At 47.9% G+C, this 23,434-nt stretch overlaps 1 protein-coding gene across 2 annotated transcripts in view; it reads left to right on the top strand.

Moving 5' to 3' along the window:
* The first annotated feature begins 20,922 nt into the window (after positions 1-20,922).
* flvcr2 (FLVCR heme transporter 2) overlaps positions 20,923-23,434 on the top strand; it is a 73,480-nt gene continuing 70,968 nt past the window's right edge. Inside the window, exons 1-2 of one of the 2 annotated variants that reach the window (XM_033027463.1) lie at positions 20,923-21,000; positions 21,411-21,925. In XM_033027463.1, the coding sequence (XP_032883354.1) occupies positions 21,416-21,925 (510 nt within the window). In that variant the 5' untranslated portion in view covers positions 20,923-21,000; positions 21,411-21,415. Of the gene's footprint in view, positions 21,001-21,036; positions 21,062-21,369; positions 21,926-23,434 lie in introns of those variants that run through there. The other variant, XM_033027464.1, reaches the window with a different exon arrangement.

Below are 23,434 nucleotides of genomic sequence, written 5' to 3'. Positions count from 1 at the left end.
TCTATTCCTTGGTAAAAAGAAGGCTGAAGGGTGATGTTATGGAGGTTTAACGCATTGAGGGAAATACATATTGTAAATGCAGTCTTTTACCCAGAGTAGGGGAATCAAAAACCAGAGGACATAGGCTTAAGCTGAGATGGGAAAGATTTAATAGGAACCTAAAGGACAACTTTTTCACACAGCAGGTGGTGGGTGTATGGAATGAGCTCCAGGGGAAGTAGTTGAGGCAGATACTGTGATAATACTTAAAAGACATTTGCACAGGTACATTTATAGGTAAGATTAAGAGGGATATGGGCCAAATGCGGGCAGGTGGGACGAGTGTCGATGGGACATCTTGTTCGGCATGGACCAGTTGGGCTTAAGGGCCTGTTTCGATGCTGGGTGACTCTAGTTCTGTGAGTATTACTACACCTGTGAGTGTTACATCTCTATCTTAGATCCAGTTGCCAGGTGCTTGGGTGGAGTGTAACGGTTGTGTTTTCTCTTTTTTTTATACCAAGTTTGATGCAATTAACTATCCAAGGACACACAGTTAACCACGTTGCCCTGGGTCTGTTGCCCTGTGTAGGGCAGATGGGTAAGGAGGGCACATTTCCTTCCCTGAAGGGCATGAGTGAACCAGCAGGTTTTTATAGTGATTCAGTGATTCTGTTGTGATGAGTTTTTCCCGGATGAAATTCCCAGCGGGCGTGGTGTGATGTGAATAGCCCCCCATCTAGGCTTCTGGGTCACCAAGCCTTTGATCAACCACTGTACTGCCATGGTGGCTTGTGGCTTGCAGCCTTGCCCTGGATCTCCTGCCATTGTGCCTGGTCTTCCCTCCTCCTCTCCATGGCCATTCTTTCCCAGAAGGCATTTCCATAGATCCACAACTTGGTCAGAAACATTGCCCATGCATGTTTACTCCAAGGTATTTGATGAGCTCTAGCTGTGTTTGGGCAGCTCCAGGCAGACTTCCAGTCACGCTCACACTGCATCTCCAAGGACCAGGACCCACTTGTCCCGACAACCATTTATAGAGTCATACATGGAAACAGGCTCTTCAACCCACCTTGCCCATACTGACCAAGTTGGCAGAGTGCGCTAGTTCGATTTGCTTCCCTCCATCACCCACTTAGCCAAACATCCATTTCAAATGGTACAGTAAAGAATTCCAGGTTACCAGATAGCTCCCTCCTCCCCATTTCTGGGTTAATGTGCACGACACTTTATCAATTTAACTGAGGTTCACACATAAACACGAGGAAGGTCAATTGACCTGACTAATATCTCGTTAATGGGAGCAAATGATTAGCTCTAATATAATTACGCCTTAGCAATCTGTGTAAGCTCAGCAACGACCTATCTCCGGGTGAACAATGGTCCTTCTCACTATCTGTGTGTCAAAGGACAGAGCTGCACGGAGATACCAAGCAGCCCTGATTTGCTCAGAGCAGAGCCACAGCCCACTGGTCTCACATTACTGTTAGTGAGAGGGAAGTTTATTTCAGTTGGTAAAGGGCAGCCTCATTGTAACTGCCTGCTGAAAGTGGATATCCTGGTGTAACATTACTGCACAGCTGCAGCTGTCCATCTTTTTGCAGGTTTATCTGGTGCAGCCAAGTAGTGCACTGACAGGCAGCCTGCTCCCTTCAGGACAGAGCTAGTAACTCTGCAATCACGAGCTCAGTTTCAGGATTGCAGGTAACGTAATGAACACACGAGTGTGAACAACAAATGTGGTTTCAGTCAGGCCCATCCAGCCCACCTCTCCATGCCTACGCCATCCACTGAAATCTGAAACCATTGAGGTCATTAAAGATACACAGCAGGTCAGGCAGCATCCACAGAGAGGGACAGTGATCACTACTCCCTAATGCCCCTGTCCCACTTGGGAAACCTGAACGGAAACCTCTGGAGACTTTGTGCCCCACCCGGAGGTTGCAGGTAGTGGAAGCAGGTAGGGAGACTGACAAAAACCTCTGGGAACCGCACGGAAACCTTGGGTGGGGCGCAAAGTCTCCAGAGGTTTCCGTTCTGGTTTCCTAAGTGGGACAGGGGCATTACAGTGCTCCCCAAGAGGCCTCTGGACCAGTACTTGAGCAAGCAAAGCATAGAGGGACATGGGATTAGTGCAGGCAAGTGGGATTGGTGGGTGGTACAGACATGGTGGGCTGAAGGACCTGTTTCAATGCTGTACAACTCTCACTCAAGTAGGCTGGGAGGGAAATTGAGAAGCACAGGTTTAACAGGTTGCTACTGATTGACCATTCTGGTTCCCTGTCTGGTAGGAATGCTAAAGGGGAGACTGCAGAACTACTGCAGCAACCTCTTAACTTTTCTCCTCCCATCCCATCACCATATGAGGATTCTGCCACAAGCTTGGTTACATCACCCTCACCATTATGCTTCCAGGATTCCAAGTGAAATCTGCATTCTCTCCAAGGTTCTGCTGCAGTCCTCTGGATACAAAGGCTAAGGTGCCAGCATTGCATTGACATTTTAATGTGGATGAACACTGGTCCAGAGCCTCTCTGCATCCGCACTGCTTACAGCTTTTCACTGTCAGGAAGGGGATCATGGCGATCTCCGGAAACGATGACACGATGCACTCTGTGACGCGTTGGGCGACCAATTCTGTCAACATGTTGGATGACGACAGAAGCCGACAGCGAGCTATGCGTCCTCTGACGCACGAGCGAATGAACTGTCAGGAAAAACAACATTTTCTGTTCAAATTGTAACCTCACAATGAAATCTATATGCTTCTGTTATACCTTTCCCCGATGTGCAGGTGTTTACAGTATCTATCAATATCCCTTATGCCCCTCAATGGTGCATTAGTCCATTCATGATATTTCACAATTGCTAAAACTTGGCTTAAGTGGTGCAGCGGGTAGAGCTGCTGCCTCACAGCGCCAGAGACCCAGCTTCAATCCTGAACTCGGTGCTGTTGTGTGGAGTTTGCATCTTCTCCCTGTGAATGGTTGATCATTGGTTGGCATGGACTTGATGGGCTGAAGGGCCTGTTTCCATGCTGTATCGCTAAACCAAACTAAATTAAATCTGGAGCTTCTTGGGCAGTGAAGGAGAGGAATTAATTCAATTCTTCAAATCGTCAAGCAGCAGTTTCCTGTAAGTGGTGACACAGATAGACAAGGTTGTGAAGAAGGCACTGTACACACTTGCTTCCATCGGTCAGGGCAGGAGTTTCCATGTCATGTTTATTGTCAGAGAAAGCGGCAATGAGAGTCCTTGTCACATGAAGCTCGAAACATCGACGAAACAATAAAATGATAAACGGTAAAGATAGGTATAACAATAGATACAACGACAGTAGAGCTAATAGGACTTGATGTTTCAATCCCTGTAGTGAGTCGGCACTCTTGATATTGGCAGTGGGATTGGAGTGGTAAAAGGAAGGGTAGGCATGTCATCGGGTCATCAGGTGAGGCATGTCATCGGGTCATCAGGTGGGCACCCTCCTTCTTTGATGTTTCATTGATAAGCCCACAACGTCTCCAGAGAGCTCAACGGTGATACCTGGCGTCCCAGGTACACCCCCCTCAGTTCCATACCCTCCAGTCTTCATCTTGCAGCCCAATTGTAGTCTTTCCTTTTAATCTAAAGCAAATTGCCACTTTTTTTCTGCTGAATTTGACAATGACTTGATTGCTTGCTGGAGGGAGCGACCCCTGACCTCCATTTTCTTCAATAGACTGGTCGTAGATGTAGCAACGAATCTCCTGCATCCTACTTCTCCAGGGAAAATCTTGGGTCTTCCAGCCATTCTGGGCAGCTTCAAAATACTTGGTCTTTTTCCTCTCATAAGCTTCTTCAACACCATCTTCCCATGGTACTGTCAATTCCACAACGTATGCCAACTTGGCTGTTGTGGACCACAGGACCATGTCTGGCCGGAGTGTTGCAGTGCAATCTGAAGTAGTCCATAAAATACTGAAGTGCAAGAATGAAAGATGTATGTGGTAGATGATGCAGAGAAGGAAGACTAAAGGAAAGCTAAGTACTAGTAATATAGAATAAAGGATATTGTTGTAAAGGGTGCAGGAACAGAGAGCAGGGTGCACAGATCATTGAAAGTGTCAGGAGAGGTTGAGAAAGAGTTAACGACACGTGTGCAACTTTGGGCTTTATCAGTGTGGGACTTGAAGTCATGCTGATCCTTCATAGAACACGGGCCTGGCCTCAACTGTGAATCGTGTTCAACTATGGATGCTTCAGTATAAGAGGGTGTTTGGGGGGGATCAGAGGAGATTTGTGGGAATGGCTCCTGAACTACATACAAAGAGAGATTGGAAGTGCTGGGACTGCTTTCTTTGGAAAAGGGTAAGGGGAGATCTGAGCGATTCCTAAATGATGAGAGGTCCAGACTGAGTGAACAGTGAGACACTGTTCCTGTTGCTGGAGGGATCAAGGACTTTAGTTTGTAAGTATGAAATATAGGGAACGAAAATTAAGAATAACACAATTTAAACTCTATTTAAACAATAATAAAACTCTTTATGGGCAGAATGTGTTTGGAACCTGTAATGCCTGCTTGCAGATGTGGTTGTGACAGGTTTGATTGTGGCCTTCAGGGGAAATAGGATAAATATATGGTAGAGAATAAATTGCAAGGCCTTGTAGGGAGTGCCAGATTTGAATTAGAGAGCTACAGTGGTGGAGAGTTGGAGCAAACAGGGTAGGGTGCAACCACCTGTCTCCGCTGTCTTTGCCAGCGAGCGGCCGAGCTGCAGAACAGGCTGCCTGACCATTTTCCATCATTACAGGGATCAGTTGGGAATTTTCCAGTTTTCCCGCCAATTATCCCCAGGATTTATGATAACTTCCTGTGCATTTTTTGAGCTGTGTCAGGGATGCAGGGAATCTCTTGGCCAGATGCACAAGGCAAACTGGATGATGGAATCACGGGAATCGTTCTTATTTTAGAGCTCTGCCCATATCGCCCCAGTGGATGTACCGTCTAGATAGTTCAAGTTCAAGTGAGTTTATTGTCATGTGTCCCTGATAGGACAATGAAATTCTTGCTTTGCTTCAGCACACAGAACATAGTAGGCATTTATTACAAAACAGATCAATGTGTCCATATACTATAATATAAATATATACACACATGAATAAATAAAATGATAAAGTGCAAATAACAGATAATTGGTTATTAATAATCAAAGTTTTGTCCGAGCCAGGTTTAATAGCCTGATGGCTGTGGGGAAGTAGCTATTCCTGAACCTGGTTGTTGCAGTCTTCAGGCTCCTGTACCTTCTACCTGAAGGTAGCAGGGAGATGAGTGTGTGGCCAGGATGGTGTGGGTCTTTGATGATAATGCCAACCTTTTTGCGGCAGCGACTGCGATAAATCCCCTCGATGGAAGGAAGGTCAGAGCCGATGATGGACTGGGCAGTGTTTACTACTTGTCCTTTGAGTGCTGTGGTGATAGTCTCCCTGTTGAATAAAGCTACTCCACCACCTCTTTTACTTCCCTCTTTATCACGTCTGAAACATCACAAGCCTGGAATGTTGATCTGCCAATCGTATTTCTCTCACAACCAGGTCTGTGTAATGGGCACAACATTATAGTCCCAAGCACCGATTCAGCCTATGTTCATCTGCTTTCCCAACACTCCTTGCATTGAAGTAAACACATTTCATTTCATCAGTGTCACCATATTCCTTCACCTCTCCCTGCATGTTCTTCCTTTGAGACTTACTTGTCCTATCTCTACCTTTCCATCACTCCTTACAATTTCTGACCGACCCTGTTCCCAGCCCGTGTCTCCCTAATGTAAACCCTCCCAAGTAGCACCAGCGAACCTCTCTGCAAGGATATCGATCCCCCTCCAGTTAAATCGAACCCTCCCTCTTGTACACCTCTGCCCCAAAAGAAATCCCAATGATCCAAAGATCTGAATCCCTGCCTTCTTCACCAACTCCTCAGCCACGCATTCTTCTGTTCTATCTTCCTATTGCTGTCCTCATTGAGCAGTGGGTGTAAGGCTGAGATACCCTCTTGACTAACTCCCAATGTTCATCCCTTTTCCTACCCATGTCAATTGTGCCCACTTGTACAACTTCCCTGGCCCGCCCCCATGTGCCCTTGTGAATGTTGTGCAGCTGCTCGGAGACATCTCAGAGCCAGAAGACAACATACCATCCAGAGTCTTGTTTGCTGCCAATGACTCTGTCTGTCCCCATCACTATTACTCTGCCTGACGTCACCCTGTGCCTCACAGCCAGGCATGCTGTCTGCTGGTGCAGCTCTCGCCTCACTGGTCAACTCGCCCACAGTATCCAAAGGGGTAATCGGCTTCTCATGGGAAATGGCCCCAGGCACAGCACTCCCTGCAGTTCCACCTTCACACTGATGTTGCTCATGCTGGCTCAGCTATTGGAGTGCCTGGTGAACTCCATGACCATTTGGGGACAAGCACGGCAGCCATTACTATCCACTCGCCCCCGGGCTGGGAATTTTCCACGGTCAATGATTGTTGAGGTGGATGGAAGTTCTTATCTCTCTGCATATTGTGCATTGTCTAGTTCTGTAAAGTATTACCTACTATTCCCTGGTAATGATCCATTTCTACAAATGATCAACAATTGTACACCTGCACTGTTTAGCAATGCGATGCATATACCATGGGTTCAGTCCAATCATTATGAATCTTGGAAATCATCCCAAATCAATAGTCGTTACTATTTACCAATAATTTAGTTGTTCAAGTTTAAATTATGGACAGAGTAATAAAAGCAATTGGATTCAAGGATTGTTGAAGAAGCTGCTCTGAACCACAAACGCAGGTATAATTCAGCAACAATTAGCACGTCGGCAACTGGTTACAGAGCCTCAGATCTGCAGAACAAGGCGATGAGGATTCATGGATCTGGCAATCCTGGAGGGAGTGTCTTGTTTGGAATGATGAATAGGAGGGGGGTGGAAATTTTGGGCAGTGGGATCACCTGGGAAATGAGGGAGAATGATAATATGAATGGAGGCATATAGACCACATGCAGTTTATCTCGGTATCAAGGAACTCTGATCTGATTCTTCGACGGAGAAGATGGGGTGAGAACAGAAAAGACAGAAGAGCAATCGACTCAGGTGACAGCGTTCCAAACCACAGTGCAGGGGAATCCATAACCGAGGAAAGACATATTGACCACTGGAGTGATAAGTGTAGTTGTCAGACCTGACAGAGTGGAAGGATTGAGTCCGTACTGGAAGCAGGCAGGGAGAGCAAGTAGTCAAGGTGATTGGGGGGGGGGGGGGCATAAATGTGAAATGCACAGGGGTGCTGCCCTTTTCTCTAAAATTGAGATAGGGTCAAGGAAGAGTTGTTTTTTTAAGTGGCTGCTACTGGTGAGGTTAGAAATTTGAAACAGGAACAGAAAATGCTGGAAGTACATGGCAGGTTGAAAAGCCTTAGTAGAGGAATGGGATTAGTGGACAGGCATAAACTTTTTTTTTTAATGGAAATTGGAATGTTGGCCCTTACCTCAATACAAAGTGAGGTGGAGTGCTACTGATATGGGAAGCTCATCTGGGGGTATGTTCAGTTCAAGGTCCAGGCTGACAGGGCTGCGAACACTACGGTAACCTTCAGTTGCTAATAATTTTGTGGGCTTGATTAATTCTCCTGTGGTGAGGTCATGGAGGGATGTCGAGCCAAGGTGAGGAAGTAGATCAGCCACTGAATAGTGGATGACCATTGGACATTTTTCAGGATTTCATTGCTTCAGGTGTGATAGAATTGGAGGGGCAAGAGGTGGAGGTGTTGCATTGCTTATCAGGGAAGATATTACAGCAGTGCTTTGGCAGGATAGATTAGAGGGCTCGTCTAGGGAGGCTATTTGGGTGGAACTGAGAAATGGGAAAGGGGTAGCAACACTTATAGGGGTGTATTATAGACCGCCAAATGGGGAGCGAGAATTGGAAGAGCAAATATGTAAGGAGATTGCAGATATTAGTAGTAAGCACAAGGTAGTGATTGTGGGAGATTTCAATTTTCCACACATAGACTGGGAAACACATTCTGTAAATGGGCTGGATGGGTTGGAGTTTGTAAAATGTGTGCAGGATAGTTTTTTGCAACAATACATAGAAGTACCTACTAGAGAAGGGGCGGTACTGGACCTCCTGTTAGGAAATGAGATGGGTCAGGTGGCAGAGGTATGCGTTGGGGAACAGTTCGGGTCCAGTGATCACAATACCATTAATTTCAATATAATTATGGAGAGGGACAAAACTGGACCTAGGGTTGAGATTTTTGATTGGAGAAAGGCTAACTTTGAGGAGATGCGAAAGGATTTAAAAGGAGTAAATTGGGACAGTTTGTTTTATGGGAAAGATGTGGAAGAGAAATGGAGTACATTTAAAGGTGAAATTTTAAGAGTACAGAATCTTTATGTCCCTGTTCGGTTGAAAGGAAATCGTAAAAATTGTAAAGAGCCATGGTTTTCAAGGGAAATTGGACACTTGGTTCGGAAAAAGAGGGAGATCTACAATAGTTATAGGCAGCATGGAGTAAATGAGGTGCTTGAGGAGTATAAAGAATGTAAAAAGAATCTTAAGAAAGAAATTAGAAAAGCTAAAAGAAGATATGAGGTTGCTTTGGCAAGTAAGGTAAAAGTAAATCCGAAGGGTTTCTACCGCTATATTAATAGCAAAAGGATAACGAGGGATAAAATTGGTCCATTAGAGAGTCAGAGTGGCCAACTATCTGCAGAGCCAAAAGAGATGGGGGAGATATTGAACAGTTTCTTTTCTTCGGTATTCACCAAGGAGAAGGATATTGAATTATGTGAGGTAAGGGAAACAAGTAGAGTAGCTATGGAAACTATGAGGATCAAAGAAGAGGAAGTACTGACACTTTTGAGAAATATAAAAGTGGATAAGTCTCCAGGTCCGGACAGGATATTCCCTAGGACATTGAGGGAAGTTAGTGTAGAAATAGCAGGGGCTATGGCAGAAATATTTCAAATGTCATTAGAAACGGGAATAGTGCCGGAGGATTGGCGTACTGCGCATGTTGTTCCATTGTTTAAAAAGGGGTCTAAGAGTAAACCTAGCAATTATAGACCTGTTAGTTTGACGTCAGTGGTGGGCAAATTAATGGAAAGAATACTTAGAGATAATATATATAAGCATCTGGATAAACAGGGTCTGATTAGGAACAGTCAACATGGATTTGTGCCTGGAAGGTCATGTTTAACTAATCTTCTTGAATTTTTTGAAGATGTTACTCGGGAAATTGATGAGGGTAAAGCAGTGGATGTTGTGTATATGGACTTCAGTAAGGCCTTTGACAAGGTTCCTCATGGAAGGTTGGTTAAGAAGGTTCAATGGTTGGGTATTAATGGTGGAGTAGCAAGATGGATTCAACAGTGGCTGAATGGGAGATGCCAGAGAGTAATGGTGGATGGTTGTTTGTCAGGTTGGAGGCCAGTGACGAGTGGGGTGCCACAGGGATCTGTGTTGGGTCCACTGTTGTTTGTCATGTACATCAATGATCTGGACGATGGTGTGGTAAATTGGATTAGTAAGTATGCAGATGATACTAAGATAGGTGGGGTTGCGGGTAATGAAGTAGAGTTTCAAAGTCTACAGAGAGATTTATGCCAGTTGGAAGAGTGGGCTGAAAGATGGCAGATGGAGTTTAATGCTGATAAGTGTGAGGTGCTACATCTTGGCAGGACAAATCAAAATAGGACGTACATGGTAAATGGTAGGGAATTGAAGAATGTAGGTGAACAGAGGGATCTGGGAATAACTGTGCACAGTTCCATGAAAGTGGAATCTCATGTAGATAGGGTGGTAAAGAAAGCTTTTGGTGTGCTGGCCTTTATAAATCAGAGCATTGAGTATAGAAGTTGGGATGTAATGTTAAAATTGTACAAGGCATTGGTGAGGCCAATTCTGGAGTATGGTGTACAATTTTGGTCGCCTAATTATAGGAAGGATGTCAACAAAATAGAGAGAGTACAGAGGAGATTTACTAGAATGTTGCCTGGGTTTCAGCAACTAAGTTACAGAGAAAGGTTGAACAAGTTAGGGCTTTATTCTTTGGAGCGCAGAAGGTTAAGGGGGGACTTGATAGAGGTTTTTAAAATGATGAGAGGGATAGACAGAGTTGACGTGGAAAAGCTTTTCCCACTGAGAGTAGGGAAGATTCAAACAAGGGGACATGACTTGAGAATTAAGGGACTGAAGTTTAGGGGTAACATGAGGGGGAACTTCTTTACTCAGAGAGTGGTAGCTGTGTGGAATGAGCTTCCAGTGAAGGTGGTGGAGGCAGGTTCGTTTTTATCATTTAAAAATAAATTGGATAGTTATATGGATGGGAAAGGAATGGAGGGTTATGGTCTGAGCGCAGGTATATGGGACTAGGGGAGATTATGTGTTCGGCACGGACTAGAGAGGTCGAGATGGCCTGTTTCCGTGCTGTAATTGTTAATTGTTAATTAATTGTTAATTCCCATTGCATTCTTGTTCCCCCACACACCGCCTGGTTGGCTGAGTTCTAACATTTTCTTTTTATATTTACATGTTCAAGCATTTGCCTCGATTTAAACAAATACTATATTTATTCGATGAGATCACCGACAATTATTTGGAGCATTGTTTGAGACTCCCAACTGCTTTAAACGAATAAACTTTATTCTATAAGGTAATTTGTGAATTGCTTGTTGATAATCTAACCTTGGCTTTACTACCTCCATAACTTATTTAGCCCACACCATAAGGGTTGATTAATATTTCATTACTGAATGAGTTTGTCCTTGAAGCTGCTGAGGGATTCATTGATGGGAGTCAAAGGTAGATTGGTGTTCCTGTGCTATGAAGATGAACTGCATGAGATGTTCCTCGAGCCCTCTGAATTCCAGAGCACAACCCCAGTCCTGAACATGCCTGCCTTGTGCGACACCCCACACTTCAACCGCAAGGAAAGAATGGTATTTGGAGTGCTGACACAAATGCAAGAGGCCGAGGTAAGAAAGCCCACAACCAAAGAATCAGGTTAAATCTCAGTGCTGCCACAACTGCTCATAAGCAGCAGCAGACAACTAGATAGCCAACAAGAGAACGTTCCCGGAACAGTTCCATCCTCAGTGACGGCAGGGCCCAGCATTGATCACTAAACACATTTATAAGGTCATAGGTGATAGGAGCAGAATTAGGCCATTCAGCCCATCAAGTCTACGCCATTCAATCATGGCTGATAAAGTCCGATTAAGGATAGTTCAAAAGTCTCAAATGATGTGGATGGGAGGTCAGGACCGCAATCTACCTGGTGAGAGGATGGTTCGGTTGCCTGATAACAGTTGGGAAGAAAGTGTCCCTGAATCTGGAGACGTTCTTCAAACTTCTGTATCTCATTCTTGATGGAAGAGAGGAGAGGGGAGAAGAGCAAGTGACTGGGGTGAGACTGGTCCTTGATTAGTTAGACCTGCAGCCAGGTTTAGTCAGAAGTGCTGGTGAAACCTCTTCCTCCTGGGACCTGCTCCATCGTTGCAGTGGTTGGCACTGCTCCTTCACGTCTCTGGGCTCCTGGGTTCAATCCTGACATTGGGAGAACTTTACACATTCTCCCATGTTTTTATGGGCTTCAGTTTCATCCCATATCTAAAACCTATTGCTACTGTAAGTTAGACCTTAGTGATGTGCAAAAGAACTAAGGGGAGTTGGTAGATGTGAGAGAGAATATTACTGGGCTCCAGGGAAATAAGATGTGGGTAATGTTGGGAGCCAGCCAGCATGGTCCACCATCTATGGTCAGTAACTTGATTCATTCCACTGGACACAGCAAAGCCTACGGGATCAGATGACATTCCAGCTGTATTGCAGAATTAGCTGCTCCTCTAGCCAAGCGACAGTCCAGCTAAAACACCGGCATCCATTCAACAATGGGGACAATTGTCCAGGAATGTAAACAACTCCATTCTGGCAAGTTACCATCCAATCAGTCTCTCAGTCATCAGCAGAATGAAGGTGACATAGACAGTGGCACTAAATGGCACGTACTCACCAATAACCCGTTCCCCAATGCCCCGTGTGGGCTTTGCCAGGACCAAAGGTGAGGTGAGAGTACTTTGTAGGTGCATCTAGGTAGCATTTACCCAGATGTGGTGTTACATTGTCCAGGTAACAGGTAATGGAGGTGACAGAGAGAACAGTCCAGTGGTTGCACCCATTCCTCACACAGAGGAAGGTGGCTGTGACTGTTGGGGTTCCTCAGAGTAGTGTCCTGGGCCCAATCATCTTCAGCTGCTTCATCATTGACATACGGTGGCATATGTGGGGCCCTGTGCCTGATTTAAACTGAGTTCCACAAGGATTAACCCACACCCTCCAATGCCATTGTCCCATGCGTCTAGGTGGCAAAGTCAGAGCTTCTTTCACAAGATGAACTCTTGGAAAGTGGCCGGCCCAGATGGAGTTCCTAGACAATTTCTGAACGTGTTCCAATCAATGGGCTACAGTCTTTGCCGACATCTTCAACCTTTCACTTCAACAGTCTACTGTCCCCGTCTGCTTCAAGGAAACCTCCAGCATTCCACCCCAAGAAAATTAAGATGACCTGCCTCAATGACTACCACCCAGTAACTCTAACATTGAACCAATGAAAGATTGGCAATGGCCCACATCTGCTCCAATCTCCCGGACAATCTCGACCCTTTCCAATTTGGAGACATAAAAAATAAGTCTGCAGAGGGCGCCGTCTCTCTTGCATTGCATTCAGCTCTGGATCACCATGACAATAAGGACACCTATGTCACAAGGCTATACATTGATGATGATTCTTCTTCTTCTTCTTCTTCTTCTTCTTCTTCTTCTTCTTCTTCTTCTACCTCTGCTTCTTCTTCTTCTACTTCATCTTCTTCTTCTACTTCTTCTTCTTCTCCTTCTTCTACTTCTTCTTCTTCTTCTTCTCCTTCTTCTTCTTCTTCTTCTTCTTCTTCTTCTTCTTCTTCTTCTTCCCTTTGCTCCTCTAAGGAGCATAGGCCATTGACAAATTTTCCCAACCGCACTCGGTTCTTGGCAGTTCTTTTGGGATCTCCCCAGATGAGCCCACTCTCAGACACTTCTGTCTGGACACCTCTTCCCCAGCTGGACACCTCGTCCCCATTATTAGCATGTGTTGTCCATCCAATAGATTACATTTTTAATATTCGTAGACTGCTCAATGATGATGCGTAATGTTGCTATGTGGTCTGTGCATGAGCGATCCTTCCTGAATCCTAATTCCTTAGTGAAGACTGAACCCAAGTACTCGTTTAACTGTTCTGCCATTTCCTTGTTTCCCATTATCAATTCACCTGTCTCTGATTGTGAGGGACCTACAGTACATTTGTCTTCACTAATTCTTTCCTTTTTACATATCTAAAGAAGCTTTTAGAGTCAGTTTTTATATTTCCCGCAAGCTCTCTTTCATGCTCTTTTCCCCCCCTCTTAATTAACCCCTTTGTCCTCCTCTGTTGAGTTCTAAATTTCTCTTAGTCCTCTGGTTTCTCTGCCCAATTTATATGCCTCTTCCTTGGATTTAACACTATCCTTGATTTCCCTCGTTAGCCACGGTTGAGCCGCCCTCCCCGTTTTATTTTTTCGCCAGACAGGGATGAACAATTTCTGGAGTTCATCCATACGGTCTTGAAATCTTTGCCATTGCATCTCCACCGTCAACTCTTGAAGTATAATTTACCAGTCTATTCCCGTCTCATACCTTCAAAGTCTCCTTTATTCATGTTCAGGACCCTAGTCCCTGAATTAACCGTGTCACTCTCCATCTTAATGCAGAATTCCACCATATTATGGTCACTGTTGCCCAAGGGGCTTTGCACAACAAGATCGCTAACTAATCCTTGAGAGATTTCGCAGTGGTTATAAATCGGTGGGCTTTGAGACTTTGAGTCTGAAGAAGGGTTTCGACCCGAAACATCGCCTATTTCCTTCGCTCTATAGATGCTGCCTCACCCGCTGAGTTTCTCCAGCATTTTTATCTACCGTTAACAAATCCTTCCTCATACCCAGTCTAGGATGGCCTGTCCTCTAGTCGGTTCTTCTACATATTGGTTTAACATTTGTAAGCCAGGCTGCAGGACACAGGGTGTGATAGGGTGGTCAAGAAGGCTTTTGGCATATTGGCCTTCGTCAGTCACAATCCTGAGTATAAAAGTTGGGAGGTTAAGTTACAGTTGTACAAGACATTGGTGAGGCCACATTTGGAGTATTGTGTTCAAGAAGGAACTGCAGATGTTGGAAAATCGAAGGTCGACAACAATGCTGGAGCAACTCAGTGAGTGTGGCAGCAACTATGGCGCGAAGGAAATAGGCAACGTTTCGGGCCGAAACCCTTCTTCAGACTGATGCAGGATGGGGGGGGCGGCAAGAAGAAAGGAAGAGGATGAGCCAGAGGGCTGAGGGAGAGCTGAGAAGGGGAGGAGACAGCTAGGGCTACTTGAAATTGGAGAAGTCAATGTTCAAGCCGTTAGGGTGCAGACTGCCCAAGCGGAATATGAAGTGCTGCTCCTCCAATTTCCGGTGGTGCTCACTCTGGCCATGGAGGAGGCCCAGGACAGAAAGGTCGCATTCGGAATGGGAGGGGGAGTTGAAGTGCTGAGCCACAGGGAGATCAGGTTGGTTAATGTGGACCGAGCGGAGGTGTTTGGCGAAACGATCGCCATGCCTACGCTTGGTCTCACCGATGTAGATCAGCTGACATCTAGAGCTGCGGATGCAATAGATGAGGTTGGAGGAGGTGCAGGTGAACCTCTGTCGCACCTGGAACGATTGCTTAGGTCCATGAATGAAGTCGAGGCAGGAGGTAAAGCGACACGTGTAGCATCTCCTGCTGTTGCAAGGGAAAGTGCCCGGGGAGGGGGTGGTGCGGGTGGGAAGGGAAGAATTGACCGTGGAGTTACGGATGGAGCGGTCTTTGCGGAAAGCAGACAGGGGGGAGATGGGAAGATGTGGCGAGTGGTGGGGTCACGTTGGAGGTGGCGAAAATGATGGAGAACTATTTGTTGAATGTGACGGCTAGTGGGGTGGAAGGTGAGGACTAGGGGGACTCTGCCCTTGTTCCGAGTGGTGGGATGGGGAGAGAGAGCAGTGTTGCGGGATATTCAAGAGACCCCGGTGAGAGCCTCATTTATGGTAGGGGAGGAGAACCCCCGTTCCCTGAGGAATGAGGACATTTCCGATTCCCTGGTGTGGAACACCTCATCCTGGGAGCAGATGCGGCGTAGACGGAGGAATTGGGAGTAGGGGATGGAGTCCTTACAGGAAGCAGGGTGGGAAGAAGAGTAGTCTAGATGGCCATGGGAATCAGTGGGTTTATAGTGGATGTCGGTCAAAGGTCTATCATCTGCGATGGAGACATTGGGACAAGATGAAAACATTTGGACAGGTACAGTATATGGATAGGGAGTATTGTGTTCTGTTTTGATCACCCTGTTATAGGAAAGATGTTGTAAGGCGGGAAAGAGTATAGAAAAGATTTACGACGATGTTGCCAGGACTCGAAGGCCTGACCAATAGGAAGATGTTGAGCAAGCTAGGACTTTGTTCCTTGGAGTGGAGGAGGATGAGGGGTGATCTTATAGAGGTATATAAGATCACAAGAGAAATAGATGGAATACACAGCCTTTTACCCAGAATGGGGGGGATCAAGAACCAGAGGTCTAAGGTGAGGGGGGAAAGATTTCATTGGAACCTGAGGGTCAATTTTTTTATGGCCTCTCAGGTATGGTAGGTGTATGGAACGAGCTGCCAGAGGAGGCAGTTGAGGCATGTACAATCACACGTTGAAAAAACATTTGGACAGGTACAGTATATGGATAGAATAGGGTTAGAGGGAAATGCGCCTAATGCAGGCTGGTGGGACTAGTGTAGATGGGACATGTGGGTCAGCGTGCACAAGTTGGGCCAAAAGGCCTGTTTCCACGCTGTATGACTCCATGACTTCCCAGTGCCCTGCCATTTACTGTGAGGGTCCTGTTCTGGTTTGCCTTCCCCACCTGCACCTCACCCTATCTGAATTAAACTCCATTAGTGTAGATTAACCCTTATTAATCCATACCATTTATAATCTCCACTTCACATATGTGTATGCCACCCTTCACATGGTATTACGGTCCTACACAACTATCAAGGTCAGCCCGCTCTCTCTCTTTCACAAGCCACGCCGAACTGGATGAGAATGGCTGGCAGTTTAAATGTTCCTGTTTGCTTATGGAATAAAGACTCATCTTTCACTATGTGTGTTGTGGATCAATCATAAACATGGTGTCAGAAGTGGGATACAATAGACAATAGACAATAGGTGCAGGAGTAGGCCATTCGGCCCTTCGAGCCAGCACCGCCATTCAATGTGATCATGGCTGATCATCCCCAATTAGTACTCCGTTCCTGCCTTCTCCTCATATCCCTGGACTCCGCTATTTTTAAGAGCCCTATCTAGCTCTCTCTTGAAAGCATCCAGAGAACCTGCCTCCACCGCCCTCTGAGGCAGAGAATTCCACAGACTCACCACTCTCTGTGAGAAAAAGTGTTTCCTCGTCTCCGTTCTAAATGGCTTACTCCTTATTCTTAAACTGTGGCTCCTGGTTTTGGACTCCCCCAACATCGGGAACATGTTTCCTGCCTCTAGTGTGTCCAAGCCCTTAACAATCTTATATGTTTCATATAAGATCCCCTCTCATCCTTCTAAACTCCAGAGTGTACAAGCCCAGCTGCTCCATTCTCTCAGCATATGACAGTCCCACCATCCCGGGAATTAACCTTGCAAACCTACGAACCCACGCCTCCAAAGGAGTCTGCGAAGATAGATACCGGGACAAGATGCAAAGTCATGTCTTTATCAGACTTCCAAAGAATTCACAACAACGAAACTGTCATGAAAACAATGTCCAAGCGACATCCATTTGGTGGGGAGGGAGTTGCAACCGGTTGGTAAGGTCACATTACAATGCCATCTAACGTCTCAAGTTTACAATTAGGATTTTTTCATCGTTAGAGGGGAAGTGCCCCTCCTTCTGGGCATTGATGCATGCCGCGATATGAATTTAGTTTCCTTCGGCAAAACAGTGTACCAGCTGTCTACCTCGCAAAGTCCCACCCAACAACTACTCGAACAATACAAAGACATTTGTGATAACCAGCTGGGCAAGCTTCCCACAGAATACAGCATTGTCGTTCGTTCTCCTCACCGAATCCCGCACGCAATGAAGGACCGCGTCAAAGCTGAACTTGACAGAATGGATACACTGGGTGTGATAGCCCCTGTCAACGACCCCTCCTCGTGGCTCTCCACCATGGTTGCAGCAGTCAAGAAGAACAAAGACGAAATAAGGATTTGCATGGACCCTAAAGATTTAAACACTGCCATCAAACGGCCACACCACCCCATACGGACGGTGGAAGAGGTCGCAGCCAGCCTGGGTAAAGCCACAGTCTTCTCTGTCCTAGATGCAAATAACTCATTTTGGCAAAAACCGCTAGACCATGCATCCTCCATGTTAACCACATTTGCAACGCCCCTCGAATGCTACCAATTCTTACGAATGCCATTTGGCATCAATTCAGCCAGTGAAGTTTTCCAACGTACTATGGAACAACTCTTTACTGGCTACCCATACGACATAATCGTGGACGACATCCTGATTGCCGGGCCCAAAGCACAAGAACATGACTCAAACCTGAAGCAGGTCCTGGATCGTGCCAGAGAAGTAAATCTCAAACTCAACCCCGTCAAGTGCAGGTTTCGGGTCGACGAAGTGACTTATGTGGGCCACGTGTTCACCAACAACGGTCTCAGGCCAGACCCGTTTAAAACCATTGCCATCAACGAAATGCCAGCACCTACGGACGTGACAGCTCTACAACAATTTCTAGGCATGGTGAACTACCTGGGAAAATTCATTCCAAACTTCAACGAGCTGTCAGCCCTGCTGCGACAACTGACCGACAAGGATACACACTGGTCCTGGCATCAGCACCAGCAAAGGGCATTTGAAACCCTGAAACAACTAATGTCTTGCGCTCCAACCCACGGATACTTTAATGCCGAGTTACCCGTCACCCTCACCTGTGATGCCTCCCAGTATGGACTGGGCGCCGCTTGCCTACATGTAGGTATGTTACAATACTTACCTTCGGCGGCACTGCAATTCTTCCACTGGCCGTGTGCGCGATTTTGGCGCGTTTGCGGGGGGGGGGGGGGGGGGGGTGGGAGGGGTTAAAACGCGGTTTTCTCACTCCTGGTCCTGGATTATATTTTGTTGGAGTGCAGGTTTTGGCTGAGGAATCGTTCCGACGGCCGTTCTGTGTGTTTTTAAAAAAAATTAGCCCGACAAGTTATTCGCTGGAGTGATTTTAAAATCAGCTTCTGAAGCCGTCAAAGCCGACAACGGGGACGGATTTTACGTAGGGGACAGGTAAAAGAAAGTTTATTTTTATGTATAAAAGTGTATCTTAAGATGCATTTAATTCACATTTTAAGTAGCGAAACGGTGATTTTTTCCCCGGAACGAACCGGCAGTGTATTTGCTGCCGATACGGGTTTAAATCCACTGCAACCGCAACATTCCAATTGATAGCGTTCCAGAAAAACCCACTCGCAAGCTGAGTTAAATGGCCATTAATTTACAGGTATTAAACATTAAATTCCTTCCATTTGGCCTATAAACCCATGACAATGAGATTTAAAAATTATGTTATATTGTGAATTCTTGTGTGAATATTATTTGGACACTTAGGCTATTTAAAAATGTTAATCTATTCTTAAGAAATGGATAGATGTTTAGATCTAGTAATTGAATTTTGTAATTAGCCACAATTAGGTAACTAACTAATTATATGCTTTAATTTCAAGTCATCTAAGTAAGATTGTTTAATATTTGTTTCAGAATGCTTCAATCTATCTTCTATATATTACTAAAACTCTGTTCTTGACCGGTTTTGGCTTTCTGTGCTGCGGTTTCCGAGAGTACGCCGCCACCTACGGCCGTCATTTTTGGCCACCTCGCTCAGAGCCCCCCTCCGCCGCATGTGTGCCGAGGATTTTTCCCGTCGATGAAAATTGAGAGATATTAATGTTTTTACAACATTCCCCATTCTCTCTGCTGGAGGGAGGGGGAGGGACTATAAAACCAAGAAGTGGTGTGCCTCAATCAGTTTCTGCAAGTGGTGTGCATCAATCAGTCTCTGCAAGTGGTGTGCCTTAATCAGAGCTTTGAATGACACTGACAACTGTCTACAGCACTGTGAGTACCCTTAATTTGGTTTGAAAATGAAAATATGGTTAGAGGTAAAAAAGCACTGCCTGCAAATGGTTGTTTGGGTTTGGGGTTGGGTTGAAGTAAAAAGGCACTCTCTCTCTCCCCCCCCCCTCCCTTTCCTCTCCCCCCGCCCCCCCCCCCCCCCCCTCCCTCTCCTCTCCCCCCCCCCTCCCTCTCTCCCCTCCTCCATCTCCTTTCCCCCCCCCTCTCCTCTCCCCCCTCCTCTCGCCTTCCCCCCTCACCTCTTCCCTCCCTCTCCTCCCCCTCCTCTCTCCCCCCTTCTCCTCTCCCCCCCCTCCACTCCCCCCCTCCCTCTCCACTCCCCCCTCCTCCAATCCCCCCCCTGTCCTCCCCCCCTCACACCCCTACCCCCTCCCTGCTCCCCACCTCTCCCCCGCCCCTCATCTCACCCCCCTCTCTACACTCCATCTCTCCCCCCCCTCTCTCTCCCCCCCCCCTCTCTCTCCCCCCCCCCTCTCTCCCCCCCCCCCCTCTCTCTCTCTCTCTCTCTCCCCCCCCTCCTCCTCCCCTCCATTAGCGTGAGTGCGGGAGGGGGAGGGGGGGGTAGTTAGTGTGTGATGCTGCATGCCGGCTCCGCCCCCCCCCCCCCCCACACACAACCGCACGTTGGGGGAACAGACCCAACGGGTCTGCACTTGGTCTAGTAATAACTAAAAATGTCTTTCAATTCTCTTAATTTTTAAGAAAGTTATGGGCTTTTGACTGTTCTCGTTCACAGCTTTTGTGTTAAGTCAATGAAAAAGCAATAGGGAACAAGATGCTAATTTCCGAGTATGAAAATGGCTATAACTATTTTAATACTGAAGGTTTGAAAGTGAATTAGGTGTCAAATTAAACTTATTTTTATGCTTTATCTGATGGGATAAATTACAGACTTGATTTTTAAAATCTCAAAATGTTGTAACATTGCTACTACATGGCGACGGGAAGGGTCCCAGACCAGTTGCCTATGCCTCCCGCACCATGACCGACATTGAACAGCGCTACGCTCAAATCGAGAAGGATCTACTAGCAGTAACTAGTAGACCAAACCATCTTCGCCCCTGGCTTGGCCGCGGATCGTCCGCCAAGGTGACCGTCCCAACATGGCGGCGGTGGCGGGACAGGGCGGGCGCTGCCCGTCCCAACATGGCGGTGGTGGCGGGACAGGGCGGGCGCTGCCCGTCCCAACATGGCGGCGGTGGCGGGACAGGGCGGGCGCTGCCCGTCCCAACATGGCGGCGGTGGCGGGACAGGGCGGGCGCTGCCCGTCCCAACATGGCGGCGGTGACGCGGGTGGGCGGAGCGGGAGGCGGTTATAAGCGCGTGTGTGGGGCAGGTCGCGAGGATCAGGCAACTGGTGGCTCGAGCAGCGCGGGAACTGGCTGCGCGTCCGACTGTCCCGTCCAGTAGTGTCCGGAGCGCGAGGTCCCAGTAGGGTCTGATTGTCCGGAGCGTAGGGTCCGGTTGTCCGGAGCGAGAATACGAGCAGAGCACAGTGTCCGGAGTGCGGGTTCCGTCAGGTCCGGAGCGGGGAGTCCGATCAGATCGAGTATCTGCAGTAGGTGTGTCAGTCAGCGCGAGTGTCCGAAGCGGCTGTACGGGGGTCCTGTCACTCACGTCCAGGAGACGGGAGTTGAATTTCGGCTGTCCGGAGGTCCGAGTGTCCCTGGTGCCGGGGTAGCGGGTGTCCAGGCTCCAGGGTAGCGGGTGTCCGAGTGTCCGGAGGTCTGAGTGTCCCTGGTGCCGGGGTAGCGGGTGTCCGAGTGTCCGGGCTCCAGGGTAGCGGGTGTCCGAGTGTCCGGAGGTCCGAGTGTCCAGGCTCCACAGTAGCGAGTGTCCGGAGGTCCGAGTGTACCTGGTGCCAGGGTAGCGGGTGTCCGAGTGTCCGGAGGTCCGAGTGTCCAGGCTCCAGAGTAGCGAGTGTCCGGAGGTCCGAGTGTCCAGGCGCCAGAGTAGCGAGTGTCCGGAGGTCCGAGTGTACCTGGTGCCAGGGTAGCGAGTGTCCAGGGTAGCGGGTGTCCGAGTGTCCAGGCTCCAGAGTAGCGAGTGTCCGGAGGTCCGAGTGTACCTGGTGCCGGGGTAGCGAGAGTCCGAGTGTCCGGGCTCCAGGGTAGCGGGTGTCCGAGTGTCCGGAGCAGCCATGTTGGAGCAGATGAACGCGCGGGCTGGAGCGGCGGCGGCGGGCGAGCAGAAGCTGAAGCCCGGCCTGGACACGCGGCTGTACCGGCGGCGCTGGGTGATCGTCGGTCTCTTCAGCTGCTACTCGCTGTGCAACGCCTTCCAGTGGATCCAGTACGGCATCATCAACAACATCATCCAGAAGTACTATAACGTCAGCTCCTTCACCATCGACTGGCTCGCCATGATTTACTTCGTGGTGTACATCCCCATCATCTTCCCAGTCACCTGGCTGCTGGACAAGAAGGGCCTGCGGGTGATCGCGCTCTGCGGCTGCGGCCTCAACTGCTGCGGCGCCTGGATCAAGATCGCCAGCGTGCGGCCCGACCTGTTCGCCGTTACCTTCCTGGGCCAGGCCGTGTGCGGCGTGGCGCAGGTCTTCATCCTGGGCATGCCATCCCGAATCGCCTCCGTATGGTTCGGCTCGCACGAAGTCTCCACCGCCTGTTCCATCGCCGTCTTCGGCAACCAGGTGAGAGGTGGAGTTGGTGGTATGGTACCGGCGAAAGGGTGTACCGGTGTAGCGGGGGTGGCCAGGTGCGCGGTGGGGTGTGGGGGGAATGCACAGGTGCAGGAGATCGGGGTGTACAGGTTTGTGCTGGTGGGGGAGTAGTGTGTTGAACGGTATACAGGTGTGGGGGTGGAGGAGGTGCTATTGTACAGGTGAGTGGGGGTGGAAATGTACAGGTGAAGGAGCATACAGAAGCTCAGGTGTGGATGGGGTGCAGGAGGTTCTGTTGTCCAGGTGGGTGGGAATGTGAAGGGGCAAACAGATGCCCAGGTGTAGAGTGGGTGTACAAAGATAGAGACAAAATGCTGGAGTAACTCAGCAGGACAGATAGCATCTCTGGAGCGAAGGAATGGGTGACGTTTCGGGTTGAGACCCTTCAGTCTGAATTACTTTTGTTTTCTCAGGTGTATAAATGTCCATGTGTGGCGGGTGGGTGTACGGGTGACAGGGTATACAGATGTCAATGTGTGAGGGTGAAGGGGATGCCATTGTACATGTCAAGGGATGGGCAGGGGCCCATGTGTGGAGGTGTGTAGGTGTGGGAGTAGTATTTTATGTGGATGGGAGAGGGGAGGGCGTATGTGCAAGTGCGAGGGGTGGGGCTTGCAGGGGAATGGACCGCGGTAGACGTGTGCAGGGGTGGTAGTGTTGCGGTGTGGCTGTGGGGTTTGGTGTGTTCGGGCATGGGATGTTTCACGTGTGGGGGTATTGCCTTTTGCCGGTATGGTTGTTGGCATGTGTTGGTGTATGCTGGTATGGTTGTCAGCATGTGAGGGTATTGGCATGTACAGGCCTACAATGGGTATGGGTGTGCGTAGGTGAAGGTGTGCACATACTGATGGCATGAGGTGGATATTGGGTGGCCATTGGTTGCGTGACGTGCATACTGGTGCAAGGCAGGTGTGTGCATGTGATGCTGCCATGTTGTGTGCTCGTGTCTGGCGTGTGCTGTGGCTGAGGGAGAGACAGTGAGTGTAGGTGTACCTGCAGGAGCAGATGGCGTGAACGAGCAAAATGCCCATGACGCTTCATTCGCTTCTGAACAGGAGTTTTCTGATGTGGTTTGTGAGGGAAATATGGTTGATGTACATGTTGATTCCAAACAGCAATTCATAAGGCAAAGATATAAAAAAGAATTGCAGATGCTAGGAATCGGAGCTAAGAATTCCTCAGAATCCTCCAGTGGGAAAATGAAAAGCTTTCTATTGAGTGCTATCCAGACAGTGGAAAAACTATACATGATTACAATCAAGCTGTGCACAGATACAGGATAAAGGGAATATCGTATAGTGCAAAATAAAGTTCAGTAAAGTCCGATTAAAGATAGTCCGAGGGTCTCCATGAGGTCGATGGTACCTCAGGTCGGCTCTCTAGTTGTTGATAGGATGGTTCAGTTGCCTGTTAACAGCTGGGAAGAAACTGTCCCTGAATCTGTATGAATGTGTTTTCACACTTCTGTGCATCTTGTCC

This window comes from Amblyraja radiata, chromosome 9 (genome assembly GCF_010909765.2).
Source record: "Amblyraja radiata isolate CabotCenter1 chromosome 9, sAmbRad1.1.pri, whole genome shotgun sequence".
Lineage (NCBI taxonomy): Eukaryota > Metazoa > Chordata > Chondrichthyes > Rajiformes > Rajidae > Amblyraja > Amblyraja radiata.
This window is presented reverse-complemented; position numbering and strand designations above follow the sequence as displayed.